This window comes from Gossypium hirsutum, chromosome D02 (assembly GCF_007990345.1).
Source record: "Gossypium hirsutum isolate 1008001.06 chromosome D02, Gossypium_hirsutum_v2.1, whole genome shotgun sequence".
Classification (NCBI taxonomy): Eukaryota; Viridiplantae; Streptophyta; class Magnoliopsida; order Malvales; family Malvaceae; genus Gossypium; species Gossypium hirsutum.
In genome coordinates, this window is record NC_053438.1 from 44920421 (window position 1) to 44938172 (window position 17752).

The 17752-nt window shown below is 30.8% G+C and overlaps 1 protein-coding gene across 1 annotated transcript; it reads left to right on the forward strand.

The window, feature by feature from the left end:
- Positions 1-16013: 16013 nt before the first annotated feature.
- Positions 16014-17442, forward strand: LOC107908121 (protein FEZ-like). Its single transcript, NM_001326998.1, is given in 3 exon segments — positions 16014-16226; positions 16331-16638; positions 16727-17442. Coding segments are annotated over 3 exon segments (1164 nt in total). The 5' UTR covers positions 16014-16042; the 3' UTR covers positions 17399-17442.
- Positions 17443-17752: the final 310 nt, after the last annotated feature.

Genomic DNA, 17752 nt, shown 5'->3' on the forward strand with positions numbered 1-17752 from the left:
TGAGGCTGAGTTTTTAAGGTTGAGCCGCTGTGTACCTGGTATGGTGGTGACAGAGTAGGGTAAAAGTTTCCATTTCGAGGAGAGTCTAAGGTATGGCCTTAAAGTTTTGTTAGCCTCACATTAGGAGTGATTATTTGAGGCTTTGGTCAAGAAGACCAAGATAGTTGAGGAAATTAAGCGCTTGGAGCAAGAAAGGAGGGATAAATAGAAAATTCAGCCTAAGAGAGAGGTGGGCTTTGCTGGCCCAAATTAGCGTCCTGTTATGTGGGCCAAAGAGGTTAAGCCACCACAAAATACTGTAGCAATGGGCCTTAGAGATGGTCAGGTTTAGTTATGTCAGTACTGTGAGAGGCGCCATCTATGTGATTGTTGGAAAAGACTAGGTGCCTATTTGGTTGTGGTTCGATGGAGTACAGAGTTAAGGATTGTCCTTGTTGGGTTATTAAAATACAAGCACCAGTTCAGAATCATGGTCTGGTTAAGGGCCAAAATCAAAGGGGGAATTAGTTTTTATAGCGGGGTCGTAATCATAATCGGAATGGTAACAATAATTGGGGAAAAAGAGCACTGGGTTAGAGTGTGAATTACGTTGAAGTTAGGTAGCTTGTATTAGTATATGCGGCTAGACACCGAGAGGAAAGAGATGTGGTTGATGTCATTGCATGTACTTTTACTATCTATTTGGTGTCTTATTTTGCATTAATCGATATTGGGTCTACCCACTCTTATATTACCTGTGATATGGCTGTAAAACTGGGGACTAAGGTAGAGAAAACTTATAGCACTATTATGGTAGTCAGCCCTCTAGGACAATCTATACTTGTAGAAAAAATATATAAGAGATGTCCTTTGGAAATTCAATGGGAAGTTTATCTTGTCGACTTGATGGGGTTTCCATTTAATGAGTTTGACTTGATTTTAGGGATGGACTGGTTGGTCGAGCACCAAGTCATTCTAGATTGTGCTTTGAAGAGAGCAACATTGAGGATCGGTCTGGAAAAAAAATGTTATGGTTGAAGAACGTTGAAACTATCAATCCAATGTGATCTCTGCTATGGTAGCGAATAAATTGATCCGAAAAGGCTATAAAGCATTTTTGGCCTATGTTTGGGATGCGAGTAAAGTAGATTCTTTCGTGGATAGTATTCGTACAGTAAGAGAATTGCCAAGATTACCTCTGGATCAAGAAGTTGAATTTGGTATTAAGATGTTATCTGGTACAATATCGGTGTCCATTGCTCCTTACTACATGACACCTAAAGAGGTGAATGAGTTAAAAGTTCAACTTTAGGAACTTTTGGATAAGGGATTAATACCACATAGTGAAAATTTATTTTTATTTGTATCTTGAAAATTCCCAAAACAAACATCCCCACCATGTTCAATTATCGATTCTTTTGCAAAAAGAATGCTATCAAGGATATCCTTTCTACTATTGTCATATTATAGTGATCACTTTATCTTTTTTTATCATGACAATTTCATATTTGACTATTTTATTTATTTCTTGATATCCAAGAAATTAATTTCATAATCACCAAATATATGAAACCATACACCATGTCTTTTTCATCAAGTAAGTTGTAGTAAAGAGGCCTAGAATCTATTGGTGAAACTAGATAACACATTTATTATTTTTCAAAGCTTCTTTTCAAAGTCAATACATGACTTTAACTTTTTTTCTTCTTCTTCATAGTCAAATAGCATTATTTTTTCAACACACCTAATATATACAAGGATGTAACATATATAGTCATATTAGAAGACCATCAATTGTCCAATCATGTGATTATAAAATCACACATTTATTCACCATTCAACATTGACATTATCAATTATTTGCTGACTATGATCAAAATCATGTCCATCATGTAAATGGGCCAAATAGTATTCATATTGCTATTTCATACTCACGAGGTCTTTGATTCATGAATTCTAAATTAAATTTCAAAATTTACTACATCTTAAAACTTTATAGAATCATAAGTTTATAGATCAAATCTAGGCTATTAAAAAAACATGTGCACCATTGTAAATATGCACAGTAAATCTCAATTTCAAATATATGAATATCACGTTATATATACCACTAGAAGATTTCATACTAGAATAGTGATTTTATTATATAAGCCAATGTTTACCATTATCCTACATTAACTAGAAAAGTTAACCACGCATATGCATATGACTTATTTCATTTATAGTCAAAACCACTTTTAGTCCAAACTTTATAACATAGAATAAAAAGTGTGCAATCATATATAAAACCCATTTAGCTTATGATTATTTAGCAAAAACAACAACCAAATTTATTTATATTATATGATCATCTACAAACTTTCACTTTTAGCAATCAATATCATCCAAATGCTAGTTACTAATATCATGATTTAAACAAATAAATTTATATATCAAATTAAATATATATATCATAAAAAAATAAAGAATACTTTTGTACTAAAAATTTTTACTCACAAATTAGAGGAATGTATTAAATTTCAATTTTTCAAAAAATTTTATTTGTAAAACATGCCTAAGTGACTCCTTAAAAAGATATCACTTTTTAAGTTGCACTTTTTTGTTTCAAGAAACCATTCATCCTACCTTTTACAAGTATACATTGGACCTAGTGACACAACTTTTCGATTTGGGAAGCCTCACCCGATGGTCATAATGCTTCTGTTCAATAGAAGCATGTTCAACTAAATTTTGGACAATGTCATCACTATTCAAAATGAAAGCAAATTTTTGATCCATTAATAAACCATTTCCCAAAAGTGCATTTTCATTCCATCCGTGCATTTTCTTTCTATCTTCTTTCTTTCTTTCTTTCTTTCTTTCTTTCTTTTATACCAACCAGAATCATGCATCTCAAAAAGTCATTCATACACTAAACTAGCATTTGATTTTTTTTGTCAAGTAATTGATGCATGAGACATCCACATATTTTACATAATGTAATTCAATAAACGCATAACAATTGAAATTTAAATCATGCAATAAGAGTAAAACAATAAATTTGGCATACCTTTTCTTGTGATAAAGATTTCTTTTAGATCAAAATTTGACAAGATCTCTGACCTTGATGCAACCACATTTGTTGATATCCATCCTCATTGTACCATTCTTGTATTGACATGTAAATGTGCGATGAACAGACAAACATTTTTTAATTTCTCATAAATTGCGAAATTAGAACCTTAAAATTGTTAGTGCGTAGGGATAAAAATAAACTTATGAGAAATTAATGAAGGCTTCAACGCGTGTAGCAATGCCACTTTGTGTAAGGTTTTATTCGCCCCCACCTATATATGGTTTCTAAAAGAGTTATTGGCAAATAAACCTTAAGGACACAATGAAACCTAATGACTGCCTACATTTTGCACTGACATAAACTGTCCACTGAGCACTAAGCGGAGCATAACAAGGATATCAATTTCTATATAGAATTTTAGTAATTCTTTACAGAACAATCTAAGAATATAAAATATCGTGGGAGATTAGAAAGAAACTTTTTTCTTTATATCTAGGTGTATCCAACAAATGAAATTTCTCTCCTATTTATAGGAGGTCTCATGTCTTTTCATAGAGACATAACTACCCAAACGGATAGTCATATCTTTAACTATAAACATAATTATTCAATATGTATCAACTTGAATAATTATGACCCTTTATCATTAATTAAATGATATAACTATTGGTGATAAGAGACAGAATTGATCACTAAGAATAGTGACAACTCTTGCTCAATTACCAAGTGACATTATTTCTAGATCACTTGTAACTTTTCAATTATAACTATTGAAATATTATAAATATTTTAAAAATGTTCCAACATTTGTAAGGTTGCAAATTTTTTTACAATAAAATTACTATTTTTAATAATTAGCAATTAATGAAAATAGTAGCACATATTGGTAGTAAGTTTCATAATTATAAATATAATAATCATAAAATGACAACGCATGATGAATAATACTAATATGCTTCATAATAAAAAGCAAATTACACACATGATCAGTCAATTATTATTGTTTGGTACCAATAGGTGGTTGGAAGAAGTAGAAGTAGATTTCTTTTCCAGGTATTTGAATCAAACTTGAATCCTCGAGTCGACATTGTTGGGAGGGTTTTACTTTAATACCACCCTGGCCCAATAAAACTAAGCTCAGACTATAAAATCGATGAAAACACCTGTGATTATACCAAAAATAAGTATTACTGTTTGGTATCCAACTATCAAAATAATCCATTTAAGCACAAAAGTTAAGGACATCAAAAATTTCGATACTCAATCATCAATCATTATTGACTTGAAGAAAACCAATATAATAATATCTACCGATGTTACATCACATTGTTACAATAATTAATATAGAAATATCCACATGGTATTATGATATTCTTTTAGAAGAAAAATATTTTTTTTTCTAAAATAAAATAGACTATTTGAAAATTAATTTTTTTTAAAAAAATCTATTTAAATCACTTAAATTTAAAATTTTATAATTTGGTCATTTGTGAAATGATTAATATTTTGTTTTAGCATAATATGTATTAAACTCATTTAATAAAATGAATAAAAAAAACTTTTAAGTAATAAACTTCAATAGTTTTGGCTGTTGGATTTAGTAATCAAAATTTCAAATTTAAGAAGTGGATTACAATAGGGAGGATTTTAAAATATAATTTTAATCTTGTAAAAAAAATATTGACGGCTTCTTTATTAATTTTATAAAATTGAAAATCTTTAAGTATTATCTTACCATATATTAATATAAAGAATAAAAATTTAGTTTTTTTTTAATTTTAAAAAATTAATAGTTAAATCTTTACATGCTATGAGGCCGTTGAAAGACATAACATGGAATTTAACTTGTGTCATGACATTACCATATCATCCAATATTTATTCGGTGACTAAAATTTTTAAGTCCTCAATGTTAGTGTTCAAGATGATGGTTTTAACAGTTTAGATGTTTACAACCAAACCTCTCTAATAGTTTAATAATTAAATGTAAAATTTATTCATAACATGTGGCAAAATTCATAATTAAACAATAACTAATTGTAAAGTAATATATGAGAAATAAACTAATAATTAATAAATTGTACTAACTTATTACTAGCTGTTAGAACATTGATTATTTGAGTAATTGTTGTAACATTAGTTTCCACACTGCAATCTACGTTTACATAGGTTGATATTTGGTATATTGATAATTCATTTTTCTTATTTCATAAATAGTTTTAAAAATTTATCATGTGTATTTTTTAAAATATTTTTTTAATATTTGACTGTATTCATATAGGACACTTGTTAACTTCTTGACTTTACTTTTAAAGTCTAAAAATTTCACTAGCAGTGTATCAAATATTTTCTCCAATTACATTACTTTTTTATCGCCTATTATCTTATATAGCGCCAGTGGAATAAATAAAACTCCACAAGCGAGTCTAAAATGATGCCATTTATTTTTATAGTGTAGTAAAACAATAATTATATAATTGAAAAAGACACTTGACATCACTTTAAACCCGTTTGTGGAGTTTTTTCTTACTCCATCGCCATTAAATAAAATAATTACCCACTTTTTATTGAGAAAATATTTGTTACATTGCTAGTGTAGTTTTTAGGTTCTATAAGTAAAGTAAGGGATTGACAAGTATCATGTAGGGGTATAGTAAAATATTAAGAAAAAAAGAGACACATAACAATTTTTTAAAATTACTTATGAAATAAAAAACAAATACACTATTTATCTACCAAATATTAATCATTTTTATTTGTAAATTTATGTCATCTATCATCATATTTGAATTTAAGCAACAAATATAGGAAATTTTGTAAAACAGGAAACTAGATAAAACATGAAAGATTCCATGAAGAATAGGACACTTTCGAATTTAAATTTGGATGACGATGACCTTTGGCCAATCAAATAAGGGGGAGATTTTGAATTGATTTAATTTTTAAATCAAATTTAGATACTTTAAATTCAAAATATAGAAGGATGAGCGGAAAAATTAAGAAGATTGAAGCTAACTTCCTTTGGCTATATAAAGGGCCAACTACTTCCTCTGTTGTGTACTGAATTGAGTGCGATGCTTATTCAATTGGGGAACATTCTGTTGGGTTATTTTCTTTGGACTTCCATTTGATTGTTAGAGTGATTATTCCCTTGGTGAGTGAGGGCAAATAAAGTGTTAAGTAATTGGACTTAAATCACATGTTGTACTAAGAAATTGTATTATAAATTAATTTTTTGGTAAAATTTAATAGATGTAAGATTATATCTAAATTATATAAATAATCTTACCTCATTATTGTGATTTTGCTTCGTTTAATTTTGGACTACTAAACTGTTGAAACAGTTGTTGTAGAACAACTCTTTAAAACAACTAAAAACTAATGGAGGCTATTAAAGAAGATATCTCTCTCTCTTAATCACCTTCGTTGATCAAATCATAGAATTATGCCTATTTGAATGCTTGAACTAGGGCTTTCATAAGGTCTCTTCATGAAAAGGCTTAAAGATATATTGAAGTTGGTTGCACATGACTTGTTGAAATGAACACCGATGGAAAACATCTCCATGCACACTACTAAAGAAAAAAAAAAGTAGTAAACTACACCTTAAAAGCTTTGAGTGCATTTTTTAATGATGTAGATATAGAGCAATTTAAAATAATCCTCATAGGTGAATCTATTAAAGATGCCTAGATAATTCTCTAAAATCAACATGAGGAAATGCATCTATTCGAATGACACAAATTCAGATCTTTACAACCAAGTTCAAAATTTTATAAATAAACAAAGACAAAATTATTTTTGAATTTTATGCTCATTTATCCTTGTGAACATTTTTTTTTTGAAGTTAACTTGGTGCACAAAGGTCTTTGATCCTTGCAAAAGAGATTTGTTGTAAAAAAATACAGATATTTTAGAACGAAGTCTTAAAGAGAGATTTAAACTCCCTAATCATCTTGGTCGTTTGCAGATTTTCATGAGATGGTTGAAACCTTCCCCTCTTTCCGTAGGTTACCGCTGGCGGACTTATTCTCTATCTGAGAAATACGCATGTAATTTACAGTAGTGACCCTGAATGGTATGGGCCTGATTTCCACCACATTCCAAATTACCCTCTTTCCCTCGACTCGTTCAGCATTCACAATTCTAACTATGTGACTAAATCATATACAGGGATGCCCTACCGTTGAGGCGGCTTCTTACTTTTCTATTTTGTCCTGGCTAACTATTCGTCTCGTTCCCAATCGTTAGACGATTGATGGTAACATATAAATCCCTATTAATCCATATTCTCTAATGCCTTTTGGTGACATTCTGCCTATGTAGTCTTTGGTAGACTTCCATTTGGTCTACTTTGAGTTACTTATTCCTGGTTAAGTTACTCACCTCTTGGTAAATGTTCAGGACTCCTCTGCTACTTTCTTGTTTAGGTGATTAGTATCTTCTAGTGGTCCTCCGCAGACCAACCAGACACTAGATGCCCCTTATTACCTGCGAATCCTTAGTTTTAGGTTCTGCTTGAACATCTCATGGTCATCATCAATCAAGAATTATTAGCCAACCCTGAGAACTCGTACCCGGGTTTTCAAGCACACCATTTCCATCAACCCTACTACTCTCTGCTTGAGTCATACCTAAATTTTTTTCCTTAATCAAACAACTTTTGGATCCTTGTCCTAACAGACCTTTACTCGTTGACATAGCTGAACTATTATCTTCCAGTCCCTAATTTCCATATTTAATGTCCTAGACGACTACCCTATGTTTAATGTTCTGTTGGACTATCCTGCGTTTAATGTCCCATTGGACTATCAAATAATGCCATAGCGTCTTTCAGATCTTAGTCCTATTCACCTTTCTAGTGTGCTTTTAGATGATGCAATAGTGTCTTTCAGCTATGGTCTTACTCATTTCTGGCGTATAGCCTCCTATCGGACCCATGGCATCGTCAAGATCTTTTTACTCAAATTTCCTATTGCATTCCATCCATTCCTTCATTCACCGTCCTAACCTTAATACTCGAACACCGTAGTGTCCCCTTCATAAGACCTGAAGCTTCGTACAACATGGGTGCACCTATATATATACTTCCTTGGCACGGTTTCCACATACCATTGTCGCTACTCAATCCTAATTATTATGTCTCCCATTTTGGAACCAGCTGGTTATATGCTAATCAAACCATAGTTGAGATACAACTATTCAAATTTCAACTACTAAAATTTCTAATTTACCTAGTGGGGGCTGGCAATTTGCTAATCCTCTCAATTTAGTCCTAATTTGCTTAGTTTTGGTTTAAATAACGATGTCTAGGTGTCACATCACTGCACTCATGCTGGATGAGCTTGTGGGTTCACTCAAAACTTCTAAAATAAACCTAGAAGTTCCAAAGAAGGAGAAGGTAAAGGCTAAAAAGAACATTGTCTTTAATGTACACAAGAATGTTGACAATAACCTCTAATGAAGAACTTGGATAAAATTTAGCCTTACACAAAGAATTTCAATTGAGCCTTGAGAAAATTATCTAAAAAGGGAATTGACTAAAAAATGAGAGGAATAAAATGCAAAACAAAGAAAAACCCTCGTGAAGGAATAAGGTTCTCAAGTAAAGAAGAAGGCCATATAGTGTCATGAGTGGAAAAGGTATGACCACATACAATTTGAGTTTGCCAATAGTCTCAAGAAGATGTAAAAGTATTTTATTGTGACCTAAAGTGATGGAAAAAATCAAAGAGTGAATACAGTGATCCGAATGAAGATCAGATGAGAACTTATTTGTATTTACCTCCACGAAACTCATAATGCAACAAGTTTAAACATAATGATAGAATAAGATTCTGACAATGATGATAATTCCTTTGAGAATTTAACTAAGACCTGCAAATTCATGTTGGAGAAATGGGAGATAGTGTGCCATATCAACAAAGGCTTAAGAGAGGAGATAGCGAACCTTAAAGGGGAAACTTTGTAACTTGGCATTCTGACTTAAGAGAAGGATGCTAAGTTGAGTGCAAATAGACCAAAACTAATTACTACCATTGTTGTACTCATGAATATATGAAGCCAAAGTGAGAAACTTGATGAGATATTGGTTACTGGAAGAATGGAACTTGACCACAAAAGACTAGGTTATAAGGTAAGAAATTTCGTTCTCCTATAGTTTTTGCTAAAGTTAAACATATGGTTTCTACTTTTTTTTCAAAGATGGCGAAAAAGAAAATTCCAAAAGTCCTGTTAGTGACTATTGTGGAGTAGTAAGGCACACCAAACCTCATTTTATAGAACAATAAAGAACTATTGTTGGAGAAATTAGAAACCTATCAAATGCAATGCTACAACATCTAATTCAACATGAAGGTTTCGGTAGAACTTTGTTTGGGTTAAGTGTAGTGAAAAATAAATGTTTTTTTGTTAAGCCAAAATATTATTAAGAACAAAAATGTTACAAAATTAACATAATGCTAGAAACGTTAGAGCAAAAAGCTTAATGCGCAGAAGTACCAAAATACACTAAAAAGAGACCTAAAAACTCTTTGCAACAAAAACATTAAAAAAAATACAAGGATATTATATATAGATCATTGTAATAGATATAAGAAAAGCTAATATGAGCCAAAAATTGAAAATCACTTAAGACATGGATACATTACACTGTTGCTTCGACACATAACCCAAAAAACTGAAAGTAGTAAGGTAAAGTCCCAATTATCATTCATCAACATAAGAGAATATATATACATGTAATATCACACTTAGAATTGAAATAGGAAAACTACTCCTAATCACCCTCTACTTCCTATAATATAAACTACTCCTATTCACCCTTTACTTCCTATAATATAGAAAACTATTCCTAAAATAAGTTATCTCATAATATTCATATCTTTCGGTAATACCCCACTCAAGTTGGAGATGCAAATCGTAAATGCCCAACTTGCTAAGGTAATAATCAAATTATTTCTTTCACAAAGCTTTTGTAAATATATCTGTTAACTGATCTATAGTAAAGACATATGAAAGAGAAATAAGACTCTCTTGAATTGCATCCTGAATAAAATGACAGTCCACCTCAATATTCTTCGTACGTTCGTGATTAATAGGATTATGAGCAATATACAGAGGCAATTGTCTATCACAAAACAAAGGAATAATGTTATTAAGACAAGTTGATGTAATCATTTTAATAGCAATAGTTAACAATATTAACTATTTAGACCAACTAATGACATTATGAAAATAGAGAGACCAAATTATGTAAAAAAAAACTGAAGTATAGAAACTAAATTTTAAATTTTAACATAGCATAAGGGTTAAAACTAAAAATTTAAGCATTCTTATATTGTTTAAAAAAAAGGAAATGATAAAAGGGAACAAGAATATTTGAGGGAGTACATTTAAGGTAGGTCTTAGAGCATTCCTTTTTATTTATAAGCTAGTATGATTCATCCATGCTTCGCGCTAAGTTCATTACTTGTTTGTGTCAAATTATAGACTAAAAATTTCAAAATTAAAATATACTCTAAGCAAGGTTTTGGAATCGGACCAATGGTCAAATTGGTCAAACCATTGGTTCATACAGTTCTATTAAATAAATCATTAAAAATCATAAAAGGAAAAATATATTTTTTAAAAAATAAAAAAATTGGTTCAATCAATTTTTTAACTCAGTTCAACTGGTCCGTACAGGTATGCGAGTCAATTGTTTTAATTTCTCTCTCTAAACCGATACCTCAATTGGTTCTCGATTTGACCAGTCAGTGCAATTCAAACAACCATGACTCTAAGTCTTTACATTTTGTAAATTCAAAATTTAGCCTTCTTACTTTTATTTTCAAGAATTTAATTCTTCTACTTTTAGATTTCATTTTTTTCAAATTATATATAACCACGTAATATTTCTATTAAAAATTAACGATATTAACTATTTGAACTAATTAATAACATTATCAAAATATAATGACCAAATTATGTTATAAATTAAAATGTAATGATTAAATCTTAAATTTAAATATATTAAAATATCAAAACTGAAAATTAACCATTTTTATAAAGTATTAAGAAAAAGAAAAGGAGCATTTAAGTGTGTGCTATGTGTCAACATGAACCTTCCTTTTATATATAGATATGTAAATGATATTGATTATATCTTTTAAATTATATAATAGTATAATATATATTTTATATAATTCACATATAAATGCATATACAAAAATTAAAATAATATGTTTATGATATATTGATATCACGCTTTTATTTTTATTTTTATTTTTATTTTGAATTTAAATTTTACAATTTTACATTAATATAATATAACAAAGATTGTTTTAATTTTATTTTCATAAAAAATATTAAATTAATTAATCATATTATAATTGTCACATCTCAAAATTAGGGCTAAAAGAAATAGGGATAAATTTTAGATTTTAAAGCATAGTAAAAATAGGACAAGCAAAGACTTAAATTTATTTTTGATAAAAAATTAACAAGAATAGACCACTGGGCTTAATGCTTGGCCAAAACACTTAGAAAACAATTTCTTAAAGGTTTTTTGTCAAGAATGAGTTTATTGGTTCAATGGTTAAAACTTAGCATTTTCTTTGATCCCAATTTTGAAACTTTTTGTGCACTTTTAGTCAAAATATTTTATTTTTTTATTCCCCATAAAGTACCGAATTTTCAAAACAAGCCCTGATCGAAAACTATATTTTAATTTAATTCTTAATTTAAATTAACCCTAATTTTAAATTAATTTCTAATCTTATTGCAATTAGGGAATAAAAGTTTTATACATAGCCAATCTTTTCAAAACCTATAATTCATACTCAGAAGATTTCTCAAGAAAACTCTCAAAATTCTCTCTTCTTCTTCTTCTTCATTATTGAAATCATCATTGCGATTAGGGTTTGTAAAAGATTTGAAGGTTTTCAATTTCATCCCTCTCCTCCCAGTGATTGCCAATTTCTTCATCCAAAAATTAAAGTTTTTGTGTCTTCAATCAGGTGTGGGATCTAACTTAGATCATTGTGAATGATGAATTAATTAGGGTAATTTGTTATGTGGACCCCCATAAATGCGAACCCTAGGTGAGCTATCATGTGATTCCTTAGTGAATATTGTGTTAACCCCTTAGTAAATGTTAGACGAGCCCTTACATAAACATATATACATGCGAACTGTAGCCAGTATGCGAACCTACATGCAAACCCTTATGGATTTGGTATGCGAACCCTATATGTTTTAATATGCGAACTCTAATATGATTTAGTATGCAAATCTCCATATGTTTTATTATGCGAACCTTTATGAATTTAGTATGTGAACCCCCTATACGTTTTATTATGCGAACCCTTATGGATTTAGCATGCGAACCCCATATGTTTTAATATGCGAAACCTTATGTGATTTATTATGCGAACCCTACATGCAAACCCTGTATGTGCGAATCCTGAATATGCGAACCCTGTATGTGTGAACCCTGTATATGCAAACCTTGTATGTGCAAACCCTATATACGAACCTTGTGTGCGAACCCTATAAGCGAATCTGTTATGTATGTGTTAGCTGAACTAGCATGTTAACAACTTACTGTTATTACATCGATAGAAGTTTTTAGTTCGAAATTGATATGAATGAATACATGTATATATACTTTTAGATGATAGTATGGAGTAAATGAATGTGCTTGACAAGCATAACATCGATTGTTGATAAATAACATGATATGTTAAGTTTATGTGCATGTCTACATAAAATTTGGGTATGGAGGACGAATGAGTTCCGGTGGAGAAAGTGGCAATTAAATATCACATCAAAAGTTAGTATTACACAAAGTAGGCGGTAATGTCATCGAAACCAAATAGACTGGGATGATAGTTTAAAAAGTCATTGAAACCAGGCAACCAGGATGGTAAGTTATTGTAGTAAATGTCATCGTCATAGATGACAAATGAATGACCATCATCATCGGGAAATCCATGATGATTAGTTATTGACATGTGTTTTGGAGTGTCGAGTGATGCTCGAGGGCAGATAGGATTGATGGGTGGGAAATTAAAAATAAAGTTGCATTGCATTATGATTATAACCTGTACATGCATTAATTTACAGAATTTTTCTTATATTATGCTTAATTTGTCATGATGCTATAAATTAAATGCTTTACTGTTGAACAATTATATATTATGATTTAAAAATTAGACTCACATTGGGCTATCATAAGCTCAGTCCCTCTTTCCTTACCTCTTAGATAACGCATAAAGCTATGACTTGGGATGACATTAGAGGAACCTCGGACTAGCGTCTCGTTTATTTTATTATCAATATTATTTAAAAATTTCCATTAGACTTTTCCTTAATCATTTTTATTGGTTTATTTATCGGGTTGTAATTTATTAATTATCTATTGCTTTTATAACTATGGTTTAGAGTTATTTAGCTCATTAATGTTCAAGCATGATACTTAGTTAATACTCTGATTATTGCATGCTAATTGGTTTAGAAAACTATTATTTTTAATGATGTTTTTAGCTGCTTTGCAAAATACTTAAAAGTTTTGAAAAGTCTTTTTAAACCTTAACCGTTTTTCTCAAAACTTCATATGAATAATATTGTAATTGAATTGCTAAGTAAAGCCGGTTTGATCAATGAATGATTTTCTAAAAAAGAGAAGAGCAATTTTCATACAACCCAACACAAGCAAAAAAATGATTTTACAGGACCACTTCGATGATCAATGTAAGGCCTTTAACTTAGCTCAAACTCTCAAACCCGGTTGAAGATTTTACAATAATTTAACAATATCACATGCATAACACATGTCATTAAAATTAATATATATAGAATAATAATTCAATAAATTAAAAGCTTTTTAACATCTCAACCAAGGCAAAGTCATATTTAATTTAAAAATAAAAAAAAGTAAAAAAAGGACAATTGACCTTTTTCAACAAAAGAATTTCCATTAATAATGTACTTAATAATAATCCATATATAGAGAGAAAAATTGCTACTGAAGTTTAAAATTTTCACAAATAAATTGAGAGGGTGACATGTTTTTAACATAGAGTAAATATATAAATATATATAAAGAGTTAAACATATAACAGTTTTTTAATTCTAACTGTTAAAAAAATTGCGTTGATACAGCCATTGTTTCAACAAAAATAAAAAGAAATGGTAAAGCCTTTGGTCTAAATTAGCCTTACAGCTATATAAAACCAGCAAGTTTATAGGGGTTTGAATTTTGTAATTAACTCTGAAAGTTAGGTGTGTTTTAATTTTCAAAAAAATGGTCAACAAAGATATACCCTTTATTTTAGTCTATGTTCCCAGTTAAGGCAAGTTGGTCCCAGTTAATTTGTGAGCTAAACTTGATTAATCATCACATGTTCATTAGTTTCTTGTTAAATGTTTATCTCTGAACTGATACAAAATAGTATACATTAAAATCTGACGAGTCAGTGGAATAGAAGCTCTGGGGAATGGAATAGAAACTGAATTTTCGGATTCTGAGGAAAACTAAATATCATTAGATTAATACTAAACACTGGCATCGGACTTTTACAGTCCAAATATATAAATTAATATATTTCAGCTTTGTGTATTAGGAGTTGGTTAAATAATTCAAACCCAAAAACTATAAATATATATATTTATATGTGATTTTTGGGATTTCATTTGTCTTGACTTGAAATTGGATAGGCAAAAAGTATCATGGGATTTGCATTAAAAAAATTGCAAGTTATTATCCCTAGACGCTGCTGATTTTGTAGCTTCTTGAGATTCTTCCATTAAACAAAACTTCAAAATTACAAGTAATTACAAAATATGAGTTTGTTGTAGAATTTGATGGACCCTTGCTGATTCAAATGCTAAGAATTATGGTTTTTTTGAGTTTTGAATTTCTCTTGTGATGGAGGATTTTTGCTTTGACCCCACTTGATTCTAATTTTATATTTAAGTAAAAAAAAGAAAAATAATCAAGGAAAGAAAATAGTATATGTTTATTTTGGTTGTATGGTTAAGATTAGTAAAAGAATATTTAAAAAAATAGTAAAAGAAAATAAAATAAACCCGGAATGATATTTGGTACATTTCCACTAAAATTTTTAGACTCTACAAGCAGAGTTAGGCGGTTGACAAGTGTTTTGACAAGTATTCAATAAACGTATAGTAAAATATTAAAAAAATATTTTAAAAAACAAACATATAGATAAATAACAAATTTTTAAGACTGCTTATTAAAATAAAATAAAAACTACAGTGCTGTATATCAAATACTAACCCAATAAACAATATTAATAACTTTTGTTTGGTTAAATCGTGCAAAGTAAAAAAAAAAATTTATAATATATATTTTTTCGATTAAATAATTTTTATAAAATAATTTATGTAAAAAAAAGTATAAAAATGATATTTCATAAAGTTCAGTTCGCATTATTTTCTTTTACTTTCTTTTTGTTGTATTAGCTGAATCCTAGAGTAAATTCAGTGTGATGAATGTGACTATTGGATATAGAGACAAAGGCAAAACAAACAACTCTTGTAAAATGAAATCCATTTTCTTGACGTGGGTTTAATTTCTTGGTAGTTGTTCTTATTTTCTATTTTAGAAGAAGCGTTTGCCATTAGCTTCTTCGGTGAGCCAACCGATCCTCGCAAAACACACACACTCGTTTTAAAAGTCACCAAAAAAAGCGGCTGAACCTTCGGGGGCAGCCCCCTCCTCAGGAAGCAAATATTGGCTTCAAATTAAGTGAACCTTAAATCTCAACTTGGTGGTCTTTGAGTTCAATATCTCTTTTTAAACTTTGCTTGTTGCTTAGGGTTTGCTTCATTCTCAAGCTGTTCATTTGTCAGCAAGTTTCTTGCTCTTCAGTCTTCTTCTAGGGTTTTAATATAGTTCCCCCACCTAGAAACTTTATTATTTTCAACTTTCAGTTTGACCAAAGAAAAGAGAAACAGGAGAACTTGGGTTTTGTTTTGGTATATAGGAAAATAGAGAGAATATATGGATGAGAGAGTAAGTGATAGTGATAAAATGGAAGAAATCATGCTTCCTGGGTTCAGGTTTCATCCAACAGATGAAGAGCTTGTTGGGTTTTATCTGAAAAGAAAGATTCAGCAGCGCCCTCTCTCAGTAGAGCTGATTAAGCAACTAGACATCTATAAATATGATCCATGGGATCTTCCAAGTAAGTTACTTAATCCTCTACTCCATATATTATATATATCCATATATGTTTTAGTGTCTGATTAGAGGACTTGGGAACTAACAGTAGTTTCTTTTTCTATGAAGAACTGGCAACCACTGGAGAGAAAGAGTGGTATTTCTACTGCCCCAGGGACAGAAAGTACAGAAATAGTGCAAGGCCAAACCGAGTCACTGGAGCTGGATTTTGGAAAGCCACAGGAACTGACCGCCCCATCTATTCCTCAGAAGGCAGCAAGTGCATTGGGTTGAAGAAATCTCTTGTGTTCTACAAAGGTAGAGCAGCCAAAGGGGTGAAAACTGACTGGATGATGCATGAGTTTAGGTTACCTTCTCTCACTGACTCCGCGGCTACGCCACCAAAGAGATTCCTCGACAAATGCCTTCCTGCCAATGTAAACAAACCACTTTCTTTTAAAACCTTTCTGCCTCTTTTGCTTTTTTATTTTTATTTAATCAGCTTTCTATGAAAATTTTTTGCAGGACTCATGGGCGATATGCAGGATATTCAAGAAAACTAACTCCACAGCTCAAAGAGCTCTTTGTCATTCGTGGGTTTCTCCAATACCTGAAACATCATCAATATCAGATATGCTTAGTAGAGGTTCAGATACTCCTCAACTTTCTTCAGACAACATATCCTTGACGCCCAAAACCAGTTCATCACCAGTCCAGTTTAACCTTATCAGTAACACTGACCTACTACAGGCATCTTCTGCTGCATTTTCTCCTTTAGACTTTGTCCCTTACAAGCCCCTCTCCCAGATGGCTCCTCAACTTCCCATCTCCAATGGAGACCTAACCAGCCTCATTTTTGCACCTCTTGATCAAACCCCATCACCTGCAAAATCCGCAGTTGATGTTACTTCCGTGTTGCTTAACATGTCATCTTCCATGCTTGGAGAATACGATAGTACTGTGCACTTCCATGGCGGATCGCAAGATCATTGCAAAGGCTTCTCTTCAGGGACATTGCCCCACGGGATGCAAGGGAACATGGTGATCAATAATGAAGATCATGAAAATGCACTACTTAAAAACCTGAATGTCACCCATGTTGATGATCAGTGGGATGGTATTAGATCCATTGGATTTCCTTTCAGTTTGCCTTTACCCATGAGTGTGGCGGATGCTTGGAAGCCAAGCATTCCTTGAGATTCTTCATGTTCTAGTGAGATGTCAACAAGTTTTTCCCCCGCCAAATGTCACACTTGACTTGATCTACTTGATATAAACTTTTCCCACTTTAGAATTTAACATGTAGAATCCTTTTGTAGGCATATTAAATTGTTTCATTATTTTGAGAATGGAAAATTTTATTGTTAAATTCTTAATTAGTAAAATAAAACACATAAATACATGCATGTGCAACACTTACATTTAGACAATATTTTAAAATACATATATTGGAATAGAGAATGAATTGTATGAAACTATGATTTCACGTCATCTTTATCCATTTCCGATAGAAGAATGACAAATTAGATTTTTCTTCTTGATTTTAGACTT